Genomic DNA, 27,067 nt, shown 5'->3' with positions numbered 1-27,067 from the left:
GTGGGGAGGGTGCAGAGGAGGTTTACCAGGATGGTGCCTGGTCTGGAGGGTGTTAGCTATGCGGAGAGGCTGAACAGGCTCGGACTGTTTTCGTTAGAACGACGTTGAGGGCTGACCTGTGAGCGGTACAGGCTTGGAGGGATGAAGCGCCTGTTCCTGTGCTGCATTGTTCTTTGTTCTTTGAGCCTACACTCCGTATGCTTCACCCGATGTTTATGTCTATGTATTTACATTGTGTATTTTCATGAATGGAACAATCTATCTGGACTGTACGCAGAACAATGCTTTTCACTATACCTTGGTGCATGTGACAATAAACCCAAATCCACATAGTGAAGATACTTTTTTATTATCTTTTACAGATTTACATTGTCAAAAAAAATCTTGGATAAACAGCCCATCCAGAGGAAGCTGGATAAATTCACAGGGAGAATGGAGGTTTATTAAAACACTTGTGGAGATTTTCTCAATAACAGGAGAATCCTGTCCCTTTAAACAATGACTAAACCTTAAATTGTAACTGCAGGGTGAGCAGGAAGAAGGTCTGGTTTCCTGAAGCAGGGACTTCAGAGGGTCACATTATTTTTGTACAGCTGACAGTTTACAGCATCTTAGAGAGGTTTAACTTGGCATCACGAGTCTGCAGTGTCCCATCAAACACTCACAGGACAGATACAACACGAGGTTACATATGGAGTACAGCTCTCACTACACTGTCCGAATAACGTCTCAGCTCCTGACCCTCAGAAGTGTCTCAGACCCAGTCCGGAGAAGGAAGAGAGTTGCGATTCAGTGCTGACGATGACCTTTGTCCTCACAGCTCACCCCTGTTCTATTTAAAGTTGTGTCTCCTCTGTGGACTGTCTCTAACATTCTACACACATTCTGATCTCCTGATGCTCTTGCTGAGGGCAGAGGAGAGGCTCACGTGGGTGAGGGCACAGGAGAAGCGGGCGTTGGACTCCCAGGCAGAGCCAGAGAGGGTCAGCAGGCTGCTGACACTGTAGGTGTTGTCCGAAGCTCGCAGGTAGTTGCTGGTCTGAACCCCGTCCGAAATGGCTGCACCATCCTTCTTCCACTCCACCACCAGCTCATCGGGATAGAAGTGATTGGCAAGGCACACCAGGGTGGCAGTGCCCTTGGTCTTGACCTCCTCCAGGGAGGGGGGCAGCAGGGTCAGTGTAGGTTGTGAATTCTCACGGCCTGAAAGTGAAAAGCAGGAATTTTAATCGCTGCCATTGTAAAAGATTTCAACTTCCCAAATATTAACTGGGATCAAATCAATGTCAATGTATAGATGATCCTGAATTCTGACAATCCATTCCGAGGAACATTTCTAACTAGCACAAAACAATCCCAAGAAGAAAAGGGGCAGTTTTGGACAGTTTTAAGGCATGAATCTGGGCTGGTGAAGGTGTATCAGTGAGAGAGTATTTGGGTAATAGTGACCATAATTCAGTTAGATTTAGAGTAGTTATGGAAAAGAGTAAAGATAGACCAAGAGTAAAAGTTTTAAATTAACGAAAGACCAATCTTACTAAACTAGGATTTGCCAAAATGGACAGGAAACAGTGACTTGATGGTAAAACAGTGTCAGAGCAGTGGGAGGATATTCAAGCTGGAGATATAGAGAGTTCAGAACAAATGTGTTCACACAAAGCAATAGTGAGGGACATTGTGAGAGGATAACTAATGAATGAGCGAGACCAATTAGAGAGCAAAAGGTAACTTGTGTGTGGAGGTGGAAGACATGGAGATGGTTCTTAATGAATAATTTACAACAGTTTTCACTAATGAGAGGGACAAAGCAGACATTGGAGTTCAGGAGGAGGAGAATTGTGAAATATTGGATGTGATAAAGATAGTGAGAAAGGAGTTATGAAATGAAATTAAATGAAAATTGCTTATTGTCACAAGTAGGCTTCTAATGAAGTTACAGTGAGAAGCCCCTAGTCGCCACATTCCGGCACCTGTTCGGGGAGGTTGGTACGGGAATTGAACCATGCGGCTGGCTTGCCTTGGTCTGCTTTCAAAGCCAGCGATTTAGCCCTGTGCTAAACCAGCCCCTCCAGATTTTGGAGAAGGCACCGCTGAGATATTAATGTGTTTAACATCTTTGAAAGGGGAGATACCCCCAGGCCTGGGTGAAATGTATCCGCGGCTGCTCAAGGAAGAAATAGCGGAGCCTCTGACCATTATTTTCCAATCCTCTCTGACTACAGGCGTGGGGTTGGAGGACTGGAGGACTGATAATGTTGTACCATTGTTTGAAAAGGGAGGAAGGGACAGACTGAGTCATTACAGACCAGTCAGTCTAACCTCAGTGGTGGGGACATTATTGGAAATTATTCTGAGAGAAATTATAATCATCATTGAGAGAGACACAGTTCGATCAATGACAGTCAACATGGATTTGTTAAGAGAATGTCGTGTCTGACTAACTTCATTGAATTTGTTGGGGAGGGAACGAGGAGTGTTGATGAGGGGGAAATCACCCCAAATGGCGGGGATCAGAACGGCCAGAGAATTCCGGCTTTTACATTTCAAATTGGTTCAGTGTCAGAGGGAACGTTTGGTGTAAACCGATTAAATCATTTTGAAATGTTTCTTAAACATTTGTAAAGAAGGTTACTACAAATTCAGCACTGAAATGGTTAATATTGAGAACATTTAAAGACGCAATGTCCCTTTAAGTGACTGTTAACCAGTCAGGAAGCTCGTACTATTGATCAGTATGTTTGGGGGAACAGGTTGAACATTAAAAAACCTCAGATCACTCACAGATCTGGAAAACTTTATCCCAGAACATTCGAGCAGACTTGGAACAACACATTTCACAAAGGATTCTGATTGGCTGTTGTGGTGAATGTAATATAGATGTATATATGTTAATTCACACTGTCTTTGTAAGCGCAGAAGCGCTATCCTACCACTACGGGGAGTAGCGCTGGGAGCACTCAGGAACTTGTACTGGGCTCCACCCTTGGCTCCGCCCACGACTCCTCCCTCTAGTGCAGCTGTATAAATACCCGTGTCCAGAGTCAGCCTGAGTTCACTACGAGTTCATCGACAGGTAACAGGCTGGCTCTGAAGTAAGTCGATTAAAGCCTAGATTCACATCGGAAACACGTGTCTGGTGAATTGATGGTTCCATCAATTTAATCGACTTAAGAACAGTAAAGATCGATTATGGAATCGGCCCTCAAGCCTGGACGCCTGGAACTCAACTTGCAGGATGCAGGGCTAAAGAAATCTTCTCCCACTGGATCCGGTGCTTCAAGGCCTACCCGGCCGAAGCGAGCACAGCCAAAACTACAGACGATCAGAAGCTAAGTCTACTGCACGCGAGGGTGAGCCACAGAATCTCTACGCAACTAAACTCGGCCAGTTCATATACTGCAGCGCTAGCAGTTCTCGAAAAAATGTCTGTAAGGCCCATTAATGAAGTTTACGCTCGCCATGTGTTCATGACTCGCCGTCAGCGGCCTACGGAATCACTCGCCGAATTCCTAAGAGAACGTAATAATTTGTCCAATGACTGTAATTATCAAGCAGTAACCGCGGCTGAACACAGGGAATTGGCGGTACGCAATGTTTTTGTAGCGGGCCTCAGGTCTAACTATGTGCGCCAACGACTGCTGGAAAAGGGGGCCCAGGACTTAGAAATGACTGTGGAAGCTGCTACCACGATGGAGGTCTCCTTCCGCAGCCTTAACTCATTCCCCGCGGACCCCGCGACCCAATCATGGGCCCCCGACCAGCAACTCCCCTAAGGCCTGTGTTACGCGGCCGCCCAGCCACCATGCTGCTCCAGCCAAACCACTATGCTGCTCCAGCCTGCCACTATGCTGCTCCAGCCAGCCACTATGCTGCTCCAGCCAGCCACTATGCTGCTCCAGCCAGCCACTATGCTGTTCCAGCCTGCCATTTCTGCAGCCAGAACCAGCACCCGCAGCAGCACTGCCCGGCCCGCAACACGACCTGCAGCAGCTGCGGGCGAAAAGGGCATTACGCAAGAGTGTGCCTCGCAAAAAGGGCCCCAGCTTCCAACTCCCCAGCGACTCGCAGTAATCGCTCCCCTCACTCGCAGCCCCGCGGGGCCTGAAACGCTGCGGCCTATGCCCCGACTCCGCCCCCTCCAGCCACGTGCGATCCATGGGGGCGGCCATCTTGGAAAACCTCCACCACGCGGCCGGCCACATGCGACTCATGGGGGCCGCCATCTTGGACACCATCTTCCTCGCCGCCCGCCACGTGTGACTCATGGGGGCCGCCATCTTGGATGCCATCTTCCTCGCCGCTCGCCATGTGCGATCCACGGGCCCAATCGGCATCTCCGCGCTCGGACATCTCAGCGGAGGAATTCGAATTAGACTATGAACTCAGAGAGCAGTCATCACGGGGCCACTCCAGCACAGCTGATCGAGCCGTCGTCTACCCGCAACTCAGTGCGGTCACCCTGGACCAATCACGACCAAAGAATCTATGAAACCCGATGGCAGAGGTCAATATCAACGGGTACAAAACGCCATGCCTCTTCGACTCCGGGAGCACGGAGAGCTTCATACATCCAGACCTTGTAAGACGCTGTTCGCTCCCCGTTTTCCCCGTGCAGCAAACTGTCGCGCTCGCTTCAGGCTCCCATTCGGTCCAGATCCAGGGGCGCACCGCCGCGACACTCACAATCCGAGGCGCTAGTTACTTGAAATTCAAACTCTATGTTTTGCCCGAACTCTGCGCACTACTCTTATTAGGCCTAGACTTCCAATGCAAACTCAAGAACCTCACCCTCACCTTCGGAGGGCACCTGCCCCCACTCACGATCTGGAGCTTCGCTGCGCTGCGAATCCCCCCCCTCCTCTCTTTGCCAATCTCACTAAGGACTGTAAACCCGTAGCCACTCGTAGCAGGCGGTATAGCCTGCAGGATACGGTATTTGTCAGAGCAGAGGTCCGAAGGCTACTCAGTGAGGGGGTTATAGAGGCCAGCAATAGTCCCTGGAGAGCTCAGGTGGTGGTCGTTAAGACCGGGGAAAAATTCCGCATGGTGGTCGACAACAGTCAGACTATAAATAGATTTACGCTCCTCGACGCGTATCCCCTCCCCAGGATTGCAGACATGGTAAACCAGATCGCCCAGTACCGGCTCCTTTCCACGGTGGATCTGAAGTCGGCATACCACCAGCTCCCAATCCGCCCAGAGGACCGCCACTACACGGCATTCGAGGCCGATGGCCGCCTCTTCCATTTCCTCCGGGTCCCTTTCGACGTCACTAATGAGGTCTCGGTGTTCCAACGAGCAATGGACCGAATGGTGGACCAGTACGGGCTGCGGGCCACGTTTCCGTTCTTGGACAATGTCACCATCTGCGGCTATGACCAGCAGGACCACGACTCCAACATCCACCGTTTTCTCCAGACGGCACAGAAACTGAACCTCACGTACAACAAGGAGAAATGCGTTTTCCGCACATCCAAACTAGCCATCCTCGGCTATGTCGTGGAAAACGGAGTCCTGGGCCCCGACCCGGACCGTATGCACCCCCTCATAGAACTCCCTCCCCCTCGTTGTTTTTTTCCTACTACGCCCCATGGGTCCCTCAATATGCGGACAAAGCCTACCCACTCTTTAGGACCACACAATTTCCCATGTCACCTGAGGCACGCCAGGTCTTCGACGGCATCAAGGAGGACATCGCCAAAGCGGCCATGCGGGCGGTGGATGAATCCACCCCATTTCAGATAGAGAGCGACGCCTCAGAGGTAGCTCTTGCAGCCACGTTAAATCAGGCAGGGAGATCAGTTGCATTTTTCTCCCGTACCATCTCCGCTTCAGAACTCGGACACTCTTCAGTCGAGAAAGAAGCACAAGCCATTGTGGAGGCTATCCGTCACTGGAGGCACTACCTCGCAGGTAGGAGGTTCATCCTCATCACCGACCAAAGATCGGTTGCATTCATGTTTGACGACTCGCAAAGGGGCAAAATAAAAACGATAAAATTCTGAGGTGGAGGATCGAACTCTCCACCTACAATTATGATATCAAATATCGACCCGGGAAGCTCAACGAGCCTCCGGATGCCCTATCCCGCGGGACATGCGCCAGCACGCAGATCGACAGATTAAAAGTCATCCACAATGACCTCTGCCACCCGGGGGCCACCCGGCTCGCTCACTACATCAGGGCCCGAAACCTGCCTTTCTCCATGAGGAGGTAAAAGCGGTCACCAGGGACTGCCCGATCTGTGCGGAGTGCAAACTGCACTTCTATAGACCAGATAGGGCCCACCTGGTCAAGGCTTCTAGGCCCTTTGAACGCCTCGCGATTGATTTCAAAGGGCCACTCCCCTCAACTAACAAGAACGTTGACTTCTTAAACGTCGTAGACGAGTTCTCCCGTTTCCCATTCGCTATCCCGCGCCCCGACATGACCTCCCACACAGTCATTAGGGCCCTGCATAGCATCTTCACCCTGTTTGGTTTCCCCAGCTACGTACACAGCGACCGGGGTTCGTCCTTCACAAGCGACGAGCTGCGTCAGTACCTGCTCGAAAAGGGCATTGCCTCGAGCAGGACTACCAGCTACAACCCCAGGGGGAACGGGAAGGTGGAGAGGGAGAACGCGATGGTCTGGAAGACCGTCCTACTGACCCTCCGGTCTAGAAAGCTCCAAGTCTCCCAGTGGCAGGAAGTCCTCCCAGACGCGCTCCACGCCATTAGGTCCCTTTTGTGCACGGCGACCAACCAGACCCCTCACGAGAGGCTCTTCATTTTTTCCAGGGGCACTACACGGGGGTCTCACTTCCGTCATGGCTGAGGACGCCGGGCCCCATACTCCTGATGAAACACGTCAGGGCGCACAAAACCGACCCCCTTGTTGAAAAGGTGCGCCTGCTCCACTCCAACCCCCAGTACGCATTCGTCGAGTTCCCTGACGGCTGTCAGGACACGGTATCCCTCCGGGATCTGGCACCCGCCAGATCCAGCGCCCCCTCTACCCCCACAGAAGGACCTCTCACCCTACACCCCATGCTGCCGCCCCCGGCGCTTCCGAGCCCACGGGCTCGCTCCACCAGTTCCGCGCCCCCGCGCCGGCCAGCCCCCAGCGCCCCCAGTCCCCGGTCGAACCAGGAGCATATGAAGCTCGGATACAACCCTCCCTGGAGTCCACCATCGTACCCCAGCACACAACACCCATCCAGCCACCGCAAGAGGCTGCAACCCCGGTGCTCCGCAGATCTCAGCGGACAATTCGACCGCCGGACAGACTGACTTAATAGACTAGACCACCACCCCTGCCGGACTTGATTTTTTTTGCAGGGGGTGAATGTGGTGAATGTAATATAGATGTATATATGTTAATTCACACTGACTATGTAAGCGCAGTAACGCTATCCTACCATTAGGGGGAGTAGTGCTGGGAGCACTCAGGAACTTGTACTGGGCTCCACCCTTGGCTCCGCCCACAACTCCTCCCCCAGTGCAGCTGTATAAATACCCGTGTCCAGAGTCAGCCTGAGTTCACTACGAGTTCATCGACAGGTAACAGGCTGACTCTGAAGTAAGTCGATTAAAGCCTAGATTCACATATGAAACACGTGTCTGGTGATTTGATGGTTCCATCAGCTGTCAGTGTAGAAAGTTCTAGATTTAATTTCAATCCTTGCTACCCAGCATTGGGTTGAGGTCAAGCGAGAGGCTACAATTAGTTTTAGTGTCCAGGGGTCAGTCAGCGTCACTGCTCTGAATGACCCCATGACCCCTGGAGGCTGAGAGTGTGCAGTCAATGGGTGAGGGTCAGGATTAGGAATCTCCAATCTCAAAGAAAGATTTGCATTTCTATAGCACCTGATCCAATCTCAGAATGTCCCAAACTGTTTTACAGCAAATTGTGCAGAGCAAGATCACAGAGAGCAGAGTGATAATGACCAGGTAATGTTGACTGAGGGATAAATATTGACCAGGACACCGGGGAGATCTCCCCTGCTCTCCCTCTAATAGAGCCATAGGATCTTTTACACCCCCTGAGAGGGCAGACATCAGTTTGTTTAATCAGAAAGACAGCACCTCTGACAGTGCAGCCCTCCCTCAATACTGCACTGGAGTCTCAGCCTGGATTATGTGCTCAAATCTCTGGAGTGGGATTTGAAGCCACAACGTTGTGACTCAGAGGCCAGAGTGCTACCCACTGAGGCACGGCTGGCACCTCACGCTCCAATAGGCTGCCATGTTCACCCTCCTGCCTCACACTTGGAGGAATGAGGCTACTTGAGGGGCTGATTTAGTACAGTGGGCTAAACAGCTGGCTTGTAATGCAGAACAAGACCAGCAGCTCGGGTTCAATTCCCGTACTTGCCTTCCCGAACAGGTGCAGGAATGTGGCGGCTGGGGGCTTTTCACAGTAACTTCATTGAAGCCTACCTATGACAATAAGTGATTATTTATTTACCTGGGGAGGGTGGAGCTGTTCCCCAGCCAGAGAGAGTGTCTTCAGGAGAGAGATGGAGAGCAGATTATGGGAGGCCTGGAGTCTAGAGGGGGGACATTTAGCCAGTCAATGGCAGGAGCTGAGCCCTTTCCCCGTAAGGATTTTGGAAGTGGATGGGGAAAGTGGGAGGTGAACTAGAGAAACATCTTTGTTGCTGCTGAAACTCTTGCTATCTGCTCAGTCACGTCTAATAAACACACAAACAAATCAGACACACATGAGTCTGTCTGTGTGGATTTTCTGCTGGTTTCAGTTCAATGAAGAGTGCAGGAGGACACGCCAGGAGCAGCACCAGGCAGACTGAAAAATGAGGTGTCAACCTGGTGCCGATACAACACAGGACTGTGTGTCAAACAGCAGAAGCAGCATGTGACAGACAGAGCTAAACGATCCCACAACCCACGGATCAGATCGAAGCTCTGCAGTCCTGACATATCCAGACGTGAATGCTGATGGACAATTAAATAACTCACTGGAGGAGGCGGCTCCACAAATATCTCCATCCTCAATGATGGAGGAGCCCAACCAGAAGTGCCGAGTGGATGATCCATCCCGGTCTCCTCCTGAGATCCCAGCATCACAGATGTCAGTCTTCAGCCAGTTTGATTCACTCCGCGTGATATCAAGAAACGCTGAAGACCCTGGATACTGCAAATGCTCCGGGCCCTGACATCATCCCCCCAGTAGTACTGAAGGCCCTGGATACTGCGAAAGCTCCGGGCCCTGACATCATTCCCCCAGTAGTAGTGAAGGCCCTGGATACTGCGAAAGCTCCGGGCCCTGACATCATCCCCCCAGTAGTACTGAAGGCCCTGGATACTGCGAAAGCTCCGGGCCCTGACATCATCCCCCCAGTAGTACTGAAGGCCCTGGATACTGCGAAAGCTCTGGGCCCTGACATCATCCCCCCAGTAGTACTGAAGGCCCTGGATACTGCGAATGCTCTGGGCCCTGACATCATCCCCCCAGTAGTACTGAAGGCCCTGGATACTGCGAATGCTCTGGACCCTGACATCATCCCCCCCAGTAGTACTGAAGGCCCTGGATACTGTGAATGCTCCGGGCCCTGACATCATCCCCCCAGTAATACTGAAGGCCCTGGATACTGCGAATGCTCTGGGCCCTGACATCATCCCCCCAGTAGTACTGAAGGCCCTGGATACTGTGAATACTCTGGGCCCTGACATCATCCCCCCAGTAGTACTGAAGGCCCAGGATACTGTGAATGCTCTGGGCTCTGACATCATCCCCCCAGTAGTACTGAAGGCCCTGGATACTGCGAATGCTCTGGGCTCTGACATCATCCCCCCAGTAGTACTGAAGGCCCTGGATACTGCGAATACTCTGGGCCCTGACATCATCCCCCCAGTAGTACTGAAGACTTGTGTTCCAGACTTGTGTAGACGCTGAGAGATTGTCTCCGCAGGTCGGGGAATCGGAAACACAGGGTCACAGTCTCAGGGTAAGGAGCCGATCATTTTGGATTGAGAGAAGGAGAAATTTCTTCACTCAAACGATTGTGAATCTTTGGAGTTCTCGACCCCGAGGGTTCTGGATGCTCCATTGTTGAATATATTCCAAGTTTGGATTAATAGATTTTTGGTCTCTCAGGGAATTAAGGGATACAGGGAATGGCAGGAAAATAGAGTTGAAGACCAAGATCAGTCATGATCGTATTGAATGGTGCAGCAGGCTCGATGGGCCGAATGGTTTACTCTGGCCCCTATTTCTTATGGTCTTGTGTTCAGGATGTACCCCTAGCGAAATTGTTTAAGTTTAGCTACAAAAAAAGGCATCAACCCAACAATGTGGAAAATTACCTAGGTGTGTCCTGTCCACAAAAATCTGGACAAATCCAATCAGGACAATTACTGCCCGTCAGTCAACTTTCAATCATCGGGAAAATGATTGGTGTTGTTAACGACCCTGCTATCAAGTCGCATTTACTCAGCAGTAACCTGCTCACTGACGCTCAGTTTGCGATCTGCCAGGGTCACTCATCTCCTGACCTCATTACAGCCTTGGTTCAAACATGGACAAAAGAGCTGAACTCCAGCGGTGAGGCCAGAGTAACTGCCCTTTGACCTCGAGGCAGCATTTGACCAAGTTTGGCATCAAGGAGCCCGAGCAAAACTGGAGTCAATGGGAATCAGAGGGAAACTCTCCGCTGGTTGGAGTCATACCCAGCACAAAGGAAGATGGCTGTTGTTTGGGAGTTTAACTCTCCAATCTATATTAATGAGCTGGATGAAGGGAATGAGAGTATTGTAGCTAAATTTGCTGATGATAAAATGATAGTTAGGAAAGCAAGTTGTGAGGAGGATACAGAGTCTGAAAAGGGATATTGATAGGTTCAGTGAGTGGGGAGAACATTTGACAGGTGGAGTATAATGTGGGGAAATGTGAGCTTGTCCACTTTGTTCGGGAGAATAAAAAAGCAGAATATTATTGAAATGGAGAGAGACTGCAGAAAGCTGTGGTACAGAGGGATCTGGGTGTCCTTGTGTATGAATCACAGAACGTTAACCTGCAGGTACAGCAAGTGATGAGGAAGGTCAATGGAATGTTGTCCTTTATTACAAGCGGGATGGTGTATAAAAGTAGGGAAGTCTTGCTCCATCGATACAGCACATTGGGGAGACTACACCGTGAGTACTGGGTACAGTGTTGGTCTCCTTACTTATGGACGGATATTCCGACATTGGAAGCAGTTCAGAGAAGGTTCACTGGGCTGATTCCACTGAGGAATGGAATGTCTGATGAGGAAAGGTTGAGCTGGTTGGGTCTGTACTCATTGCAGAATGAGAGGTGATCTTATTGAAATATATAAGATTCCAAGGGAGCTTGACAGGGTGGATGCTGAGAGAATGTTTCCCCTCGTGGGGAATCTTGAATTAGTGGATACAGTTTAAAAATAAGGGATCCACATTTAAGGCGTAGGTAAGGAGGAATTTCGTTAGTTTTTGGAATTCTCTTTCCCAGAGAGCAGTGCATGCTGCGACATTGAATAGATTCAAGGCTGAGTTCGACAGATTTCTGATTGACGGGGGGCAAGGGTTATTGTGACCGACAGGAAAGTGGAGTTTGGGCCACTTTTAAAAGTTAATTTATGGGATGTGTGGGTCTGAAGTGGGAACCTGCCATCCTGACCTTGTCCGGCCTACAAGTGACTCCAGATCCTCAGTAATGTGTTGATTCTGAAATGTCCTCTGGAATGGCCGAGCAAGACACTCAGTTCAAGGGCAATTAGGGATGGGCAATAAATGCTGGCCCAGCCAGAGATCACACATCACATCAAACAATAAAAATATCTCCAGGGATTTTCAGGAATATTGGATCAGGAATAAATATCAGACTGAACTCGACCCAAAGAGAAAGTAACTGAGAGTCTCCCCAAAAGCCTGGAACACTGAAGCCACTGGATTGTGAGCCCTGCTGGACCTGTTTGTCATCAGAACTTTGCTAAGAGATAAGCAGGGAGTGGAGAGAGCAGAGTTAAAGCTGGGGGAAGTGGGACCTCGGTGTCTCACTGTGCTGCTGCTGCTGCTGTGATCAGTTATATCAGAGAGTGTGACAGGGAGCCAGAGCTCACATCAAACTCTGCCCGTGTCTGTCACACGCAGACTGACAGGAGTCTAGTGAGTGATTTCACTCCATGGTCCAGGAATGTGAACACAGTCTGCAAACGTCCAGATCTCCTCCACACGGTGGGTAAAAGCTGCTTACTTATATCTTGCTGCTTAAAGGGGGGAATGGAACTAAAGAAATACAGCTGGGCACCCTGTTCTACACAGTGTTCTTCAATGAACCATTTCATTCACTACAGCTCCCCACTAACACCTTCAACTATTCAGCATTTGTGTTTGAGAAAGTTTCAGTATTGAAAGGGTTAATAACGGAGGATTGGGGTTTACTTACTCAGTCTGAGCTTGGTTCCTTTACCGAACGTGAACCACACTGACAGCTTCCAGTGCAGGGGCTGTACAAAAACCTCTGCTCTCTGCTTCACTCACTCACTCTCACCCTCTCTCTACCTCTCACTCACTACTGTCTTTCTCTCTTACTGTTTCTCACTCTCTGTTTCTCTCAATGTGTCTGTGTTTTGTTGGGAAAGTTGAGTATGCTAATTTTAGATGATAAATCTTTCATCTGCTCTCCATTTGGGCAGCATGGAAGCACAACTGGATAGCACTGTGGCTTCACAGTACCAGGGTCCCAGGTTCGATTCCCCGCTGGGTCACTGTCTGTGCGGAGTCTGCACGATCTCCCCGTGTCTATGTGGGTTTCCTCCGGGTGCTCAGGTTTCCTCCCACAGTCCAAAGACATGCAGGTTAAGTCGATTGGCCATGATAAATTGCCCTTAGTCACCAAAAAGGTTAGGAGGGTTATTGGGTGACGGGGATAGGGTGGAAGTGAGGGATTAAATGAGTTGGTGCAGATTCGATGGGCCAAATGTCCTCCTTCTGCACTGTATGTTCTATGTTCTATATGTGGACATGGAGAGTAAGATGGAAACCTGAGGCCTTCAGTGAGCTGCGGTCATGACAGGGACTGGAGTGTGTAGTGGACAGTGAGAATAATTTGTTCAGTTTCCTTTATTCTGTTTATTATGTATTATATAAAACTGTGGGATGTGTCAGTAAAGGAGGAGCGATTGTGTGTCCATTATTATATATGATATAAAACTGTGCAATGTGTCAGGACAGCAGGTGAGACTTTATGTCCATCATATATTATATAAACTGTGGGATGTGTCAGTGCAGGAGGTGGTGCTGCATGTATTGAGGTTTTTGTAAGGCTCTGTATCACTGTGTAGGGGAAGGTCCTACTTTGCTGACAGTAATAATCAGCGACATCCTCATTCTGCACATTGCTGATTGTCAGGGTGAATCGTGTAGTGGACAGTTCTCTGCCGGTGAATCGATCGGATATTCCTGTGAATCGGCTCGCTGCATTATAGATCAGCAGAGCTGGTTTTTGACCGTCTCGCTGTTGGAACCATTCAACATCAGTAGTAGCGGATTGGCTGGCCGTACAGGTGAGGGTTGCGGTCTGGCCCAGGCTCACTGACAGCACCGGGGGAGACTGGGTCATGATGGTGTCTCCACTGATACCTGAGGAGTAAGAGAAACAGTAATAATAGAGAAGTAAGAACTGTCACATAAAGAGCCTGTACAATGAGATATTGTTGGAGACACTGACTGTTCCTCTGCTTTCAGCATTTTCCCTTCAATCACAAGTCAGTAGAATTGGATTGAAATGGAGAGCAGGAAAATATTCAAGGTGGAAGGAGAGAGATTTGTACCTGCGATGCAGAATGCCAGAGGCCAGATCAGCTGGATGGCTGAAATCATGGTGTCTGCTCCTGTCCCTGTGCCTGGTTACTGATAAACTCTCCCTTCACTGGGCTCTGCTTTATAAAGCTGCAGCCTGTGAGAGTCTGACAGCCCGTTCCTCAGTATGTAAATGGTATGAGGCAGAGACACCACGTCAGCACCTTCACTTCCTCTTCTTCTCACTCACTCCCTCAGTTTCAGTCCCTCAGTCTCTGTCTCTTTCCCTGTCTCTCTGTCTGTCTCACTCTCATTGTTTGCTCTCTCTCTCTTTCTTTCTTACTCTATTTTTCTCCCTCACTTTCATCTGGGGGCATGCTCTCATAGCTCCAGGGACTCGGGTTCAATTCCAGTCTTTGGAAACTGTCTGTGCGGAGTCTGCACGTCCTCCCCAAGTCTGCGTGGGTTTCCTCCGGGTGCTTTGGTTTCATCTCACAGTCCAAAGATGTGTAGGTTAGGTGGATTGGCCATGCTAAATTTCCCCTAGTGTCCAAAGGATAATGTGGGATTTCTGGGTTCAAAGGATAGGGTAGGGCCCTGATCCTACGTAGTATACCGTTTCAGAGGGCCTATGCAGACTAAATGGGCTGAATGGCCTCCTTCTGCACTGTAGTTATTCCACGATTCTGATTCTCCAGCTTTGAGGACTCTGCTCCTCTCCTTTACCCCCAGAAGAGACATCAGCCTCCTGGTATCCACTCTCTCAGTCTCCTCAGGATCTTATGTTTCAGTGAGATCACCAGCCGGGATTTTCTTAGCCCGCGCCGGGTCGGAGAATCGGCGGTGACGCGTGAAATTCCCGACACGCCGCTCCGACGCCGGGAGGCGATTCTCCAGCAACCGGAGAATCGGCAGCAATCGCGCCCTTGCGGTCACCACGCTGCCGGTGGGGGGCCGATGAAAGCGGCCTACCCGGCGATTCTCCATGGTCGACCGGCCGAACACTGGCCGAGTTCCTCCGAGTCCCGCTGGTGTGGTTCCAATCCGCTCGGACCCGCAGCCGCGGTGGACGTCCTGGTGGAGGGACGATGGGATCTGACTCCGGGGGCAGGGAGGGGGAGGCCTCATTTGGGTCCAGGTCCACGATCGGGCGCTTCCGATCGGTGGGCGCCCGCGATCCTCCCCATGGATCCGCTGCAGGTCTCCGGCATGTTGCGCGGCGTCGGCGCGAAGACGGCAACCGTGCGCATGTGCCGTCATGGAGATGGCCGTCGCGCGCAGCACTCCAGCACCGTGCTGGCCGCCTGAAGACTGCTGAATTGCTGGGCCAGGAGGCCCGTTGATGCCGGCGTACACCACTCCGGTGTTTACGCCGGCATCAACACTTGGCCGGGATTTTGGAGAATCCTGGTCCACCTCTTATTCTTCTAAGCTCCTGTGGGTACCAGCCCAACCTGTCCAAACTTTCTTCCTGAGATAAACCCGTCATCCCAGGTATGAGTCGAGTGAATCTTTCCTCAAAATGGAGAGTGAAGTATTAGATTCTGAGACGAGGGTCCTGAATAAAGGAAACTACTCAGACTGATTCCTGGGATGGCTGGACAGGCTTACGAGGAGAGATTGAGTCAGATAGGATTATATTCAATGCAGTTCAGAAGTATGAGGCGGGACCTCATAGAAATCTATAAAATCTTAACAGGACGAGACAGGATAGATGCAAGAAAGATGGTCGCAATGGTGAGAGTGTCCAGCACCAGACACCGTGGCCGGAATTCTCCGATCCTTTCGCCGAGACGGAGAATCGGCGGCAGGTGGGGGGGGGGGGGGGGGGGGGGGATTGCGCAATACCGCTCTGACGTCGGGCTGCCGATTGCCGCCGACCGGAGAATCAGCGGCAATCGCGCCGGCGCGGTCGCCGCGGCACCAGTTGGGGGCCATTGAAAGCCCCCCCGCCCCCAGCGATTGTCCGTGCTTGACGGGCCGAGTGCACACCGAGTTCCGCCGAGCCCCACTGCCGTTGTTTGCGTATGCTCCTACCTGGCGGGACCTTGACTTTCTAGCTGCGGGGGCCATCCAGGTTGGGGGGGGGGGGGGGGGAGAGACGACTCCAGGGGCTCCACGGTGGCCAGGCCCATGATCGGGGGCAACCGTTCCTCTTGTAATAAACACCAACATTCCATTTCCCTTCCTGATCACTTTCTGGACCTGCAGACTAACGTTTTGTGATTCATGTACCAGGACACCCAGATCCCTCTGTATCAGCCAGTTCCTCAATCTCTCTCCATTTAAATATTTTACTGCTTTTCTATTCTTCCTGTGAAAGTGGACACGTTCACATTTACCCACGTTATACTCCAAATGTTTTCCCACTCACTCACTGTCTCTATCCTTTTGCAGACTCCTTGGGTGCGATTGTACGGCTGGGTGACACGAAAATGCCAGGAAAATCTCATGAGAGGCCTTTCGTGAGATTTACAATGCCCGGGACACCTCCCGAGATCTAACGAGACTTCGCGAGACGTCCCTGGACGGGATCCAGATTTGCATATTCAAGTGAGTAGTTAGCAACACTTAAATATGTCTGCGCAGAGTTAACCAAGTTGCGGGATCGAACGCCCGTGCATGGGAGAGTTCACCATGGCGGCGTTTAGCACGGGTTTCCACAATCATGGACCAGATGTAACGGAACTTGGGGCTCTCCCAGGCGAATTGAGGCCTCCGAGTGGTCTTGCTCTGGGCATGGTGGTACCCTGACACTCCTGCTGCCACCTGGGCACCTTGGCACTACCAGCCTGGCACTCTAGCAATGCCACCCTCTCACCCTGGCAGTGCTAACCTGGGTGCCCAAGTGGCATGGCCAGGCTGGCAGGGCCAAGGTGCCCAGGTGCCAGTTTGCCAGGGATCAGGTCCGGAGAGCCCTGCCCTTATGAGGTGGGGTGAAGGGGGCTCAAAGTCCCTTAATCAGTAAGTTGGGCCGTTGGGGGGTCCAGAGGCGGCGGTGCATGTGGAGGTCCCCAAATAAACAAAGTCCCATTTAATAGCCGGGTTGCCCTCGGCGCTGCCGGCTCCACAGAAATACCTGCTATTCGCACCCAAAATGAGACTCTGGTTTTTTCCATTAAATCACGCCCTCTCCCTCCTCTCGATAACTTACTTTCCCACCTTTTGTGTGTCATTGTCACCTGAGCTACATTCACTCCCTTCATCCAATCATTGATATAGACTGTGAACAGTTGCACCCCCAGCACTGATCCCTGTAACACTCCACTAGTTACAGCTGACAAACCTGAAAAACATCATTCATCCCCTCTCTGAACGTATAATGGAAGGAAGGTCATTGATGAAGCAGCTGATGATGGTTGGATCACAAACATTTTCCTTCGTGCCAGGTATGACTCCAACCAACAGCTCCTTTGTCCATATTTGATCCAAGGCTGGAATGAGGTCAGGAGCAGAGTGACCCTGGCAGATCCTTAACTGAGCGTCAGTGAGCAGGTCATTGCTGAGTAACTGCCGCTTGATGGCACTGTTGACAATCCCTTCCATCACATTTTCACAGTAAATTTATTGCAGTGTTAATGTAAGCCTACTTGTGACTCTAATAAAGATTATTATTATTACTGAGGATTGCAGGTAGACTAACGAGACAGTAATTGGCCGGGTTGGATTTGTCCTGCATTTTGTGTACAGGATATAGCTGGGCAACATTTCACATTGTCGGGTACATGCCAGTGTTGTAGCTGTTCTGGAACAGCTTGGCTAGATGTGCAATTAGTTCTGGAGCGCAAGTCAACAGTATTATTGCTGGAATATTGTAAAGACCCATAATCTTTGCAGTATCCAGTGCCTTCAGCCATTTCTTGATATCATGTCGAGTGAATCAATCTGGCTGAAAACTGACATCTGTGATGCTGGGGACCCCTGGAGGAGACCAAGATGGATTCGGCACTTGCGGCTGAGGATTTCTGTGAATACATCAGCCTAATCCGTTGCACTGATGTGCTGGGCCTCTCCATCATTGAATGGAGATATTTGTGGAGCCTCCTCCTCCATTGAGGTGTTTAATTGTTCACCACCATTCACTACTGGATGTGGCAGGACAGCAGAACTTAGGTCTGATCCACGGGTAATGGAATAGTTCAGATCTGCCTATTACTTGCTGCTTATGCTGTTTGGCACACAGGCAGTCCTGTGGTGTCACTTCACCAGGTTGACACCTCATTTGTAGGTATTCCTGGTGTTGCTCCTGGCAGTTCCTTCGACATTCTCCATTGAACCCTGGATTGGTGATAATGGAGAGTGGGAAATATGCCAGGAAATGAGGTTATAGATTGTGATTGATTGCAATTCTGCTGCTGCTGATGGCCCACTGCTTCTCATGGATGCCCAGTCTTGAGTAGTGAGATCTGTTCGTCGTCTGTCCCATTTAGCACAGTGGTAGTGCCACACAACATGGTAGAGGGTATTCTCAAAGTGGAGATGGGTCTTTGGCTTCGCAAGGACAATGCGGTGGTCACTTATACAGATACTGTCCTGGACAGATGCATCTGCAGCAGGCAGGTTGGTGAGGATGAGGTCTTGTTAGTTTTCTCACCACCTGCCATAGTCCCAGTCAAGCAGCTATGTCCTTTAGGACCCGACCAGCCTCATCAGGAATGGAGGTTCAGAGATTCTGCTGTTGATGGACATGGAATTTCCCCACCCTCTTGTCACTCTTGCCTCCCTCACCGTTTTTTCCAATTCATGCTCATTATGGCGGTGTGCTGACTAATAAACTGAGGGAGATGCGGTTTATGGTAAACATATTTAACACATGTTTAACCTGACACCATGAGACTACATGGGGTCCACAGTCGATGTTGAGGATTCCCTCCTGACTGTATACCACTGCGCCCCCACCTCTGTCCTGCCGGTGAGACAGGATGGTGATGGTGGTGTCTGGGACATTATCTGTAAGGTATGATTTTGTGAGTGTGACTATGTCAGGCTGTTGCTGACTAGTTGTGGGTGTGGAGGACTTTGCAGGCCTATAGTGTTGGATTTGCCATTGTTATTTCCGAGGTCCAGGTCGATGCCGGGTGGCTTGTCCGGCTTCATTCCCTTTAGGATTTGCAGTGGTTTGATACAACTGAGTGGCCATTTCAGGGTCAACCACATTGCTGTGGGTCTGACACATGTAGGCCAGACCAGGTAAAGATGGCAGATTTCCTTCCCTGAAGGACATCAGTGAACCAAATGGGTTTTTACGACAATCGACAATGGTTTCATGGTCACCATTACTGAGACGAGCTTTTAATTCCAGATTTATTCATTGAATTTAAATTCCACCAGCTGCCATGGTGGGATTTGAACCTGTGACCAGGGCATTAGCCTGGGCCTCTGGATTACTAGTCCAGTGACATTACCACTACACCACGGCCTCCCCCACATTGTGCTGTGGGGCTCCATGGAACTGTATCCCAGCATGAAGTGTCCCTCAGGAGGAGAGAGGGAATGTTCGGAGCCCTGAGCTCCATTTCCCAGCCCAGCCATTTTGTCTTCCAATGAATGAATGAGATGCCAATTTGGAGCCAGGTTAGGGACAGTCTCTTGCTGTGGACCCAGGTCTACAAGAGGCAATTGGAGATATCCCTGAAAGGGAAAGATTGGCTGGGTTATGGGGATAGAGAGGGGGAGTGGGACTAATTGGGTAAGTCACAGCACGATGGGCAGAATGGCCTCCTTCTGTGCTGGAAGATTCGAGGTAGTGGACACAGTTCACAGTTTTCTCCCGTGTCAGTAACAAACATCCAGCTGCTCTGAGCCCCTTCTTTCACTTCCTCTGTTGGTTACGTTTCAATCTTCCGATCTGACAGTTTTGCTGTTATTTTTTACACTGGGGGTTTCTGCTGTGGTCTGAATCTCTAACAATAACTGTCCAATCAGTGAAAAGAACAGCAGCTCAGAGCAGTCAGGACTGAGGAGCCAGGCTCACTGGGAAACACATTGGGAAGGTCAGAGCCATCGTCTTCAGCTCCCGATACAAACTCCATCCCTCTCCCTGAGCTGTCTGCTGCTCAACCAGACTCTTTACAACATTGGCCTCATCTCTCTGTTCCTCCACAATTCCCAGCTTCCCACCATTTAGAAATGACTCTGATTTCTCTTTCTTTGGTCCAAAGTGGATGATTTCACAGGCCCACATTGAACTCCATCTGCCATTGTCTTCAGTCCCCATCACAATCTCTGTTCCCCAGACACTGATTCCATCCTTCTCCCTGGGCCTGTCTGACTCTGAACCACACAGTTCACAGCCATGGTGTCCTATATGACCCTGAGATGACCTTCCCACCACATCATCCACTCCATCACTAAGACGGCCTATTTCTCCCTCGGTAACATCGCCCGAGTCCGTCCTGCCTCACATCATCTGCTGCTGAGAATCTCCTCCATGTCTTTGTTCCCTCTAAACGTGACTATTCCAATGCTGTCCTGGCCGCCCTCACACCTACCACCCTCCGTAAACATCAGCTGATCCAAAACTCTGCTGCCTGGATCTGAACTCACACCAAATCCCGTTTACCCATCACCCCCTCTGCTCACTGACCTACACTGACTCCCGGTCCAGCAATGCCTCGATTTTAAATTCTCATCCTTGTTCTCAAACCCCTCCCTGTCCTCCACCCTCCCTATCTCTGTAACCTCCTCCAAGCTGCCTAACTTAGTGCGGTCAGTAACTTGGATATATGTCTCTCTATTCCTTCATCCAAGTCATTGAGAAATACAGTGAAAAGCTGAGGCTCCAGCTCAGATCCTTGGGGACATCACTATTCACATCTTGCTGATTGGAGTCACACACATTATCCCCACTCCCTGTCTCCTACCTCCTAACTAATTCCTTATCCATGGCAAAAGCTTTCCTCAAATTACATGGGCGGGAGTCTCTGAGCCTGCGCCAGGCAGGAGAATCGGCAGGGTGGGCGTGCGAATCCCGCCACGCCGCTCCGACGCTGGTCCGGTCGCTGCTATGCCAGTCGAGGGCCATTGAAAGCGGCCCCCGCAGGGATTCTCCACGCTTGATGGGCCGAGTGCACATGTGGTCCTCCTCGGCGTGACATCGGCGTTCTGGCTGCGGGGGCTGGCCTGGTGGGGGGCGGGGGTTGCCGACTCCGGGGGGACTTCCATGATGGCCAGGCCCGCGATCGGGGGCAATCGATTGACGGGCGCGCCTCATTCCAGAGCGCTCTTCCTCCGCGCTGGGCCCCTGTAGGGCTCCGCCATGTTGCCCGGAGGCCGGCGCGGAGACAGCCGTGGTGTGCATGCGTGGACCCGTGCCGGCCATGTCGTGCATGCACGCGCCCACACCGGCCATGTAGGGCTGGCTTTCAGCCCCAGAGCAGCACACAGTGCTCCGCCGCGTGCTACCCCTGAGGAAGAGATGAATGACTGGGCCTGGAGGCCCATTAACGCCAGCGTCGCTCGCGACGGTTTTGACGCTGGTGCAACACTTAGCCGGGATTTAGGAGAATCCCGGCCCAATTTTATTAACAGCCACTCCTGTGGAATCTTTTGGAATGTATTCTGGAAATCCATACAAATAACATCCACATACATTCCCTTACCTACCACATTCGTGACCTCATTAACAAATGTAACCAGATTAGTTAAACATGTCTGACTTCATATTTCTCACTCATTTTGTATCTAATCAGATTCCAGTCACTTCCGCACAACAGACATTAAACTAAGATGTTAGTTGTGAATGACTCTATTAAACAGCTAGCACAGACCCGAGGGGCAGAATGGCCTCCTCCTGTACTGTAGGCTTATCTGGCTCCTTGACTGAAACATATGGATAGGAACAGGAGGTGGGCTGGAGCTTAAACAATGAGTTGAATGTAGGCGGAGTGTCATTAGTGGGTAATGGACAATGGACATTGTGTACATGAGCTCCAACCTTCCCTCTGAGTGTCCGACCTTCCTCTCAGATACACACCTCCCTGAGCTCCCTCCCTCTGAGTGTCCGACCTTCCTCTCAGATACACACCTCCCTGAGCTCCATTCCTCCCTCTGAGTGTCCGACCTTCCTCTCAGATACACACCTCCCTGAGCTCCATCCCTCCCTCTGAGTGTCCGACCTTCCTCTCAGATACACACCTCCCTGAGCTCCATCCCTCCCTCTGAGTGTCCGACCTTCCTCTCAGATACACACCTCCCTGAGCTCCATCCTTCCCTCTGAGTGCCCGACCTTCCTCTCAGATACACACCCCCCTGAGCTCCATCCTTCCCTCTGAGTGTCCGACCGTCCTCTCAGATACACAACTCCCTAAGCTCCATCCCTCCCTCTGAGTGTCCGAACTTCCTCTCAGATACACACCTCCCTGAGCTCCATCCTTCCCTCTAAGTGTCCGAACTTCCTCTCAGATACACACCTCCCTGAGCTCCATTCTTCCCTCTGAGTGTCTGACCTTCCTCTCAGATACACACCTCCCTGAGCTCCATCCCTCCCTCTGAGTGTCCGACCTCCCTCTCAGATACACACCTCCCTGAGCTCCATCCCTCCCTCTGAGTGTCCGACCTCCCTCTCAGATACACACCTCCCTGAGCTCCATCCCTCCCTCTGAGTGTCTGACTTTCCTCTCAGATACACACCTCCCTGAGCTCCATCCCTCCCTCTGAGTGTCTGACTTTCCTCTCAGATACACACCTCCCTGAGCTCCATCCCTCTGAGTGTCCGACCTTCCTCTCAGATACACACCTCCCTGAGCTCCATCCCTCCCTCTGAGTGTCCGACCTTCCTCTCAGATACACACCTCCCTGAGCTCCATCCCTCCCTCTGAGTGTCCGACCGTCCTCTCAGATACACACCTCCCTGAGCTCCATCCCTCCCTCTGAGTGTCCGACCTCCCTCTCAGATACACACCTCCCTGAGCTCCATCCATCTCTCTGAGTGTCCGACCTCCCTCTCAGATACATACCTCCCTGAGCTCCATCCCTCTGAGTGTCCGGCCTTCCTCTCAGATACACACCTCCCTGAGCTCCATCCCTCCCTCTGAGTGTCCGACCTTCCTCTCAGATACACACCTCCCTGAGCTCCATCCCTCCCTCTGAGTGTCCGACTGGAGTATAATGAAAATGTACAAGGCTGCAACAGAAGCAAAAAAAATTTTTCACATGACGATCAGCGAAATAACACTTTTACAATTTAAAAAATGACTCGTTACCAATGAAGACACTCTTCACAATCCAGTCTGTGTACACAGGTACATCATGCGTCACAATCCATTCCGTGTACACAGGGACATCACACTGTGTGTGTAGTCGATGGCAGACTCCACCATGGGGATGCCCACTTTCCTGTTAAAGCACCATGTGTGTAGTCGATGGCACCCTGCACCTTGGGGATGCCCACTATCCTGGTAACCCTGTGTGATCTCTGCCAGCTTCTATCTGTTCAGAGGGAAGACAATGACGTTTCCCTCTCTGGAAACTTGGAAGTTTTTCTGTCACTTCTTTGATTCCATTGTAGATGGTGAACTGTGAGATGTTGGCCATGTCGCCTGTTCCAATCTGGAAGTTTAGTTAACAGGACTGGTATCGAAAGATCGAAAAGACCATATACAGCTGTGAATAGACACATGACTCAGAGCTAAGACCAGTCTAGAGAAATGCTACAACATGTAAGGACCTATTATGGGTTTTTAAAAACATTTGGAGTACCCAATTATTTCTTTCCAATTAAAAGGCAATTTAGCGTGGCCAATCCATCTACCCTGCAGATCTTTGGGTTGTGGGGTGACACACACGCAGAAAAGGGGTGAATGTGCAAACTCCACATGGAAAGTGACCCAGGGCCGGGATTGATCCTGGACCCTCAGTGCCGTAGGCAGCAGTGCTAACCACTGCGTCACCGTGCTCGACCCAAGTATGGGTTTGACGTGAGATAAATGAACTGATTTTGTATTTCATCAGTTGAGGTTTTCTTATCTCTCCATGTCCTGTTCAGCAATGAATATCTGTGAAAGCTGTTACTGTTATCATTGCTGGGATTGTCACCTCTGAAACTATCCTTGGCCAAGGTTTCCATCATGCCGATAATATTGGCAACAATTTCAATCATGTCAAGAAAGAGCTCTCTAAACTTATTAATGAATGTCATTCGTTGTAAAATTGTTTCATTTATTCCGCTTCAGATTGAGTGACTCAGTGCAATAAATCATTATTGACCATTTCCTAGTGTCAGGTGTAGTGAGAGACATGGTGCAGTAAAACGGTATTGACCGTTTCCTAGTGTCAGGTATAGTGAGAGACACGGTGCAGTAAAACGGTATTGACCGTTTCCTAGTGTCAGGTGTAGTGAGAGACCCGATGCAGTAAAACGGTGTTGACCGTTTCCGAGTGTCAGGTGTAGTGGCTGACCTGGTGCAGTAAAACGGTATTGACCGTTTCCTAGTGTCAGGTGCAGTGAGAGACCCGGTGCAGTAAAACGGTATTGACCGTTTCCGAGTGTCAGGTGTAGTGAGAGACCCGGTGCAGTAAAACGGTATTGACCGTTTCCTAGTGTCAGGTGCAGTGAGAGACCCGATGCAGTAAAACGGTGTTGACCGTTTCCGAGTGTCAGGTGTAGTGAGAGACCCGGTGCAGTAAAACGGTATTGACCGTTTCCTAGTGTCAGGTGCAGTGAGAGACCCGGTGCAGTAAAACGGTATTGACCGTTTCCTAGTGTCAGGTGTAGTGAGAGACCTGGTGCAGTAAAATGGTATTGACCGTTTCCTAGTGACAGGTGTAGTGACTGACCCGGTACAGTAAAACGGTATTGACCGTTTCCTAGTGTCAGGTGTAGTGAGAGACCTGGTGCAGTAAAACAGTATTGACCGTTTCCTAGTGACAGATGTAGTGACTGACCCGGTGCAGTAAAACGGTATTGACCGTTTCCTAGTGTCAGGTGTAGTGACTGACCCGGTGCAGTAAAACGGTATTGACCGTTTCCTAGTGTCAGGTATAGTGAGAGACCCGGTGCAGTAAAACGGTATTGACCGTTTCCTAGTGTCAGGTGTAGTGACTGACCCGGTGCAGTAAAACGGTATTGACCGTTTCCTAGTGTGAGGTGTAGTGACAGACCCCGTGCAGTAAAATGGTATTGTCCGTTTCCTCGTGCCAGGTGTAGTGAGAGACCTGGTGCAGTAAAACATATTGACCATTTCCTAGTGTCAGGTGTAGTGAAAGACATGTGCAGTAAAAAGGTATTGTCCGTTTCCTCGTGCCAGGTGTAGTGAGAGACCTGGTGCAGTAAAACATACTGACCATTTCCTAGTGTCAGGTGCAGAGAGAGACACGGTGCAGTAAAACGGTATTGACCGTTTCCTAGTGTCAGGTGCAGTGAGAGATGTGAAACACAGAGTGCTCCATCTCCTAGAAAGAAAGCAATGACTGCATTCGGACTCTAAACGTAACATCAACAATGACAGGAAAATGTAGGTTGATGTAAGCTTGTGTACTGGAGAGAGAAAGAAAGAGAGAGAGAGCGAGAGAGGGTTACCCCTCGGGGGGTTTATGACCAGTGACAGACAGGGGCTGAGGAAATGGGAGTTTCGGTCGTTTAGATTGTGCCTGTCGGTGAAAATCTCGAAGATTCCTTTCCCCCCCACTGCTACTTGAAGTTTTGTTTAGCTGAAAGTTTTAATTTGTTCAGATAAATGTTATAAGAATGGAAATATACAAATCTTTATATTTGTGTGTCTGTGTGTAATGAAGAGTTTGTGTGTGTGAGCTCAATGTGTTTCCTTCTCTAAATTGTCATTTGTTTGTGAAGTTTCAGCAATCTGAGTTCAAAGCCTCACAAGGTGTATTCTGAGTTGGATTAAAGTACAATATAATTAAACAAACCAAAGTTTGAAGTTATAAGGTTGGAGTTGAGATTTCTGTCCAGAAAGCACAGTTTGAATGGACGCCGAAGATACAACAATCAGACTGTTTAACAAGAGACCTTTGAAATACGATGATGTTTTCTCAGATAAAGAATATGTGCTGATAAACATCTGGGACTTTAAATCTGAAAACAGATTCACACACATGAGGAAGTGTTTTTTCAATGTTGATTTTATAAATTACAATTCTTACAAAATTCAAAGATTTGAGTCTTGGTTCCTGACAAAGTCACAACTGGAGTTTTTTATTTTAAAAAGTTTGACAACAGTTGACACTAATTCAAATGCTGCCAGCTCCCATCTATAGAATCCCTACACTGCAGAAAGAGGCCAATCAGCCCATCGGGTCTGCACTGACCCTCCGAAAGAACACCCACCTCAGCCCATTCCCCTGCCCTATCCCTGAAATCCCACCTATTGATCATGGCCAAACCACCCAATGTGCATCTCTTTGGACTGTGGGACCATGCAGACATGGGGGTCATTATTTTCTCACTTGATAAACACTGATCTTAACCCAGCTATGAAATGAAATGAAATGAAATGACAATCAGCTATGATTGTCCTTTGATTAATTAATCAATAATAATCAGCAGTGCCCTGTTTTTCTCAATCTTGTTTTCTCTCTGTACTGGCCACCCAGTTTTGTTCAGACTAAAATTTTTGTTTTTCCAGTTTCTCAAACTGGAATATTAAAATAAGTTGTTTTTGTTGATTAGGATTGTTGTTCTCCGGCATTCTGTGACCTTGGATTACAGAGCAAGTCGCTGAGTAATCTTATCTGCTGTGGTCACCTGAAGCATCAGAAGATGAAGTTTCATTGATGGACATAACACCTGATTGATGACAGATGGGAAAACACCATCAAGAGCTCCGTAAACAAGCTGAATATGACAAAGTCTGCTTCACCTTGAGCTCCCTGTGAGAGGAACTGAGAAGAGCTGAGATTTGTTTGGGGAAAGATTGTGTGGCAGGCTTCACAAGACTGGAATGGAGCCAGAAATCCAGTTTAAAGAGACATTGCTTCAGAGACTCAGTGCTGGGGTGGAATAGTCATCCACGGACATCAGGAGGAAGGGTCAGAAACGGACTGACTGACCATAGTGCCCACCCACTGGGGTTACTCAGTGACTCAGTGTTTACTGAGGGGACAGTAACGGGGCACCAATTGTGGGGGAGCTGCGGTGGAACAGACCAAATTGGGGTTATTGTTTGTATTTAAATAAATATGTCTTCTTTTCCTCAGAAATATACAAAGTGCTTCTCCTTTCAATAAAGTTACCTTTCTTCATTTTCATACACATTACCATTCTTATAAATTCATTTAAAATATATTATCAGTGATAATTGTCATATTATTATCCTTATTCAATATACAATAAAATTGTTGTTTTAACACAA

At 49.8% G+C, this 27,067-nt stretch overlaps 1 long non-coding RNA gene and 1 gene segment (V, D, J or C); one reads left to right on the top strand and one right to left on the bottom strand.

Annotated features, from left to right (window-relative positions):
- Positions 1–330: 330 nt before the first annotated feature.
- On the bottom strand, positions 331–13,951 carry LOC119964987. The segment is given in 4 exon segments: positions 331–1,203; positions 12,406–12,440; positions 13,304–13,601; positions 13,793–13,951. Coding segments are annotated over 4 exon segments (711 nt in total).
- On the top strand, positions 11,831–27,067 carry LOC119964988. The gene is made up of 3 exons (XR_005460413.1): positions 11,831–12,194; positions 16,158–16,313; positions 26,386–27,067. It is a non-coding gene; the product is annotated as an uncharacterized LOC119964988 (long non-coding RNA).

Source organism: Scyliorhinus canicula, chromosome 4, assembly GCF_902713615.1.
Source record: "Scyliorhinus canicula chromosome 4, sScyCan1.1, whole genome shotgun sequence".
NCBI lineage: Eukaryota > Metazoa > Chordata > Chondrichthyes > Carcharhiniformes > Scyliorhinidae > Scyliorhinus > Scyliorhinus canicula.
This window is presented reverse-complemented; position numbering and strand designations above follow the sequence as displayed.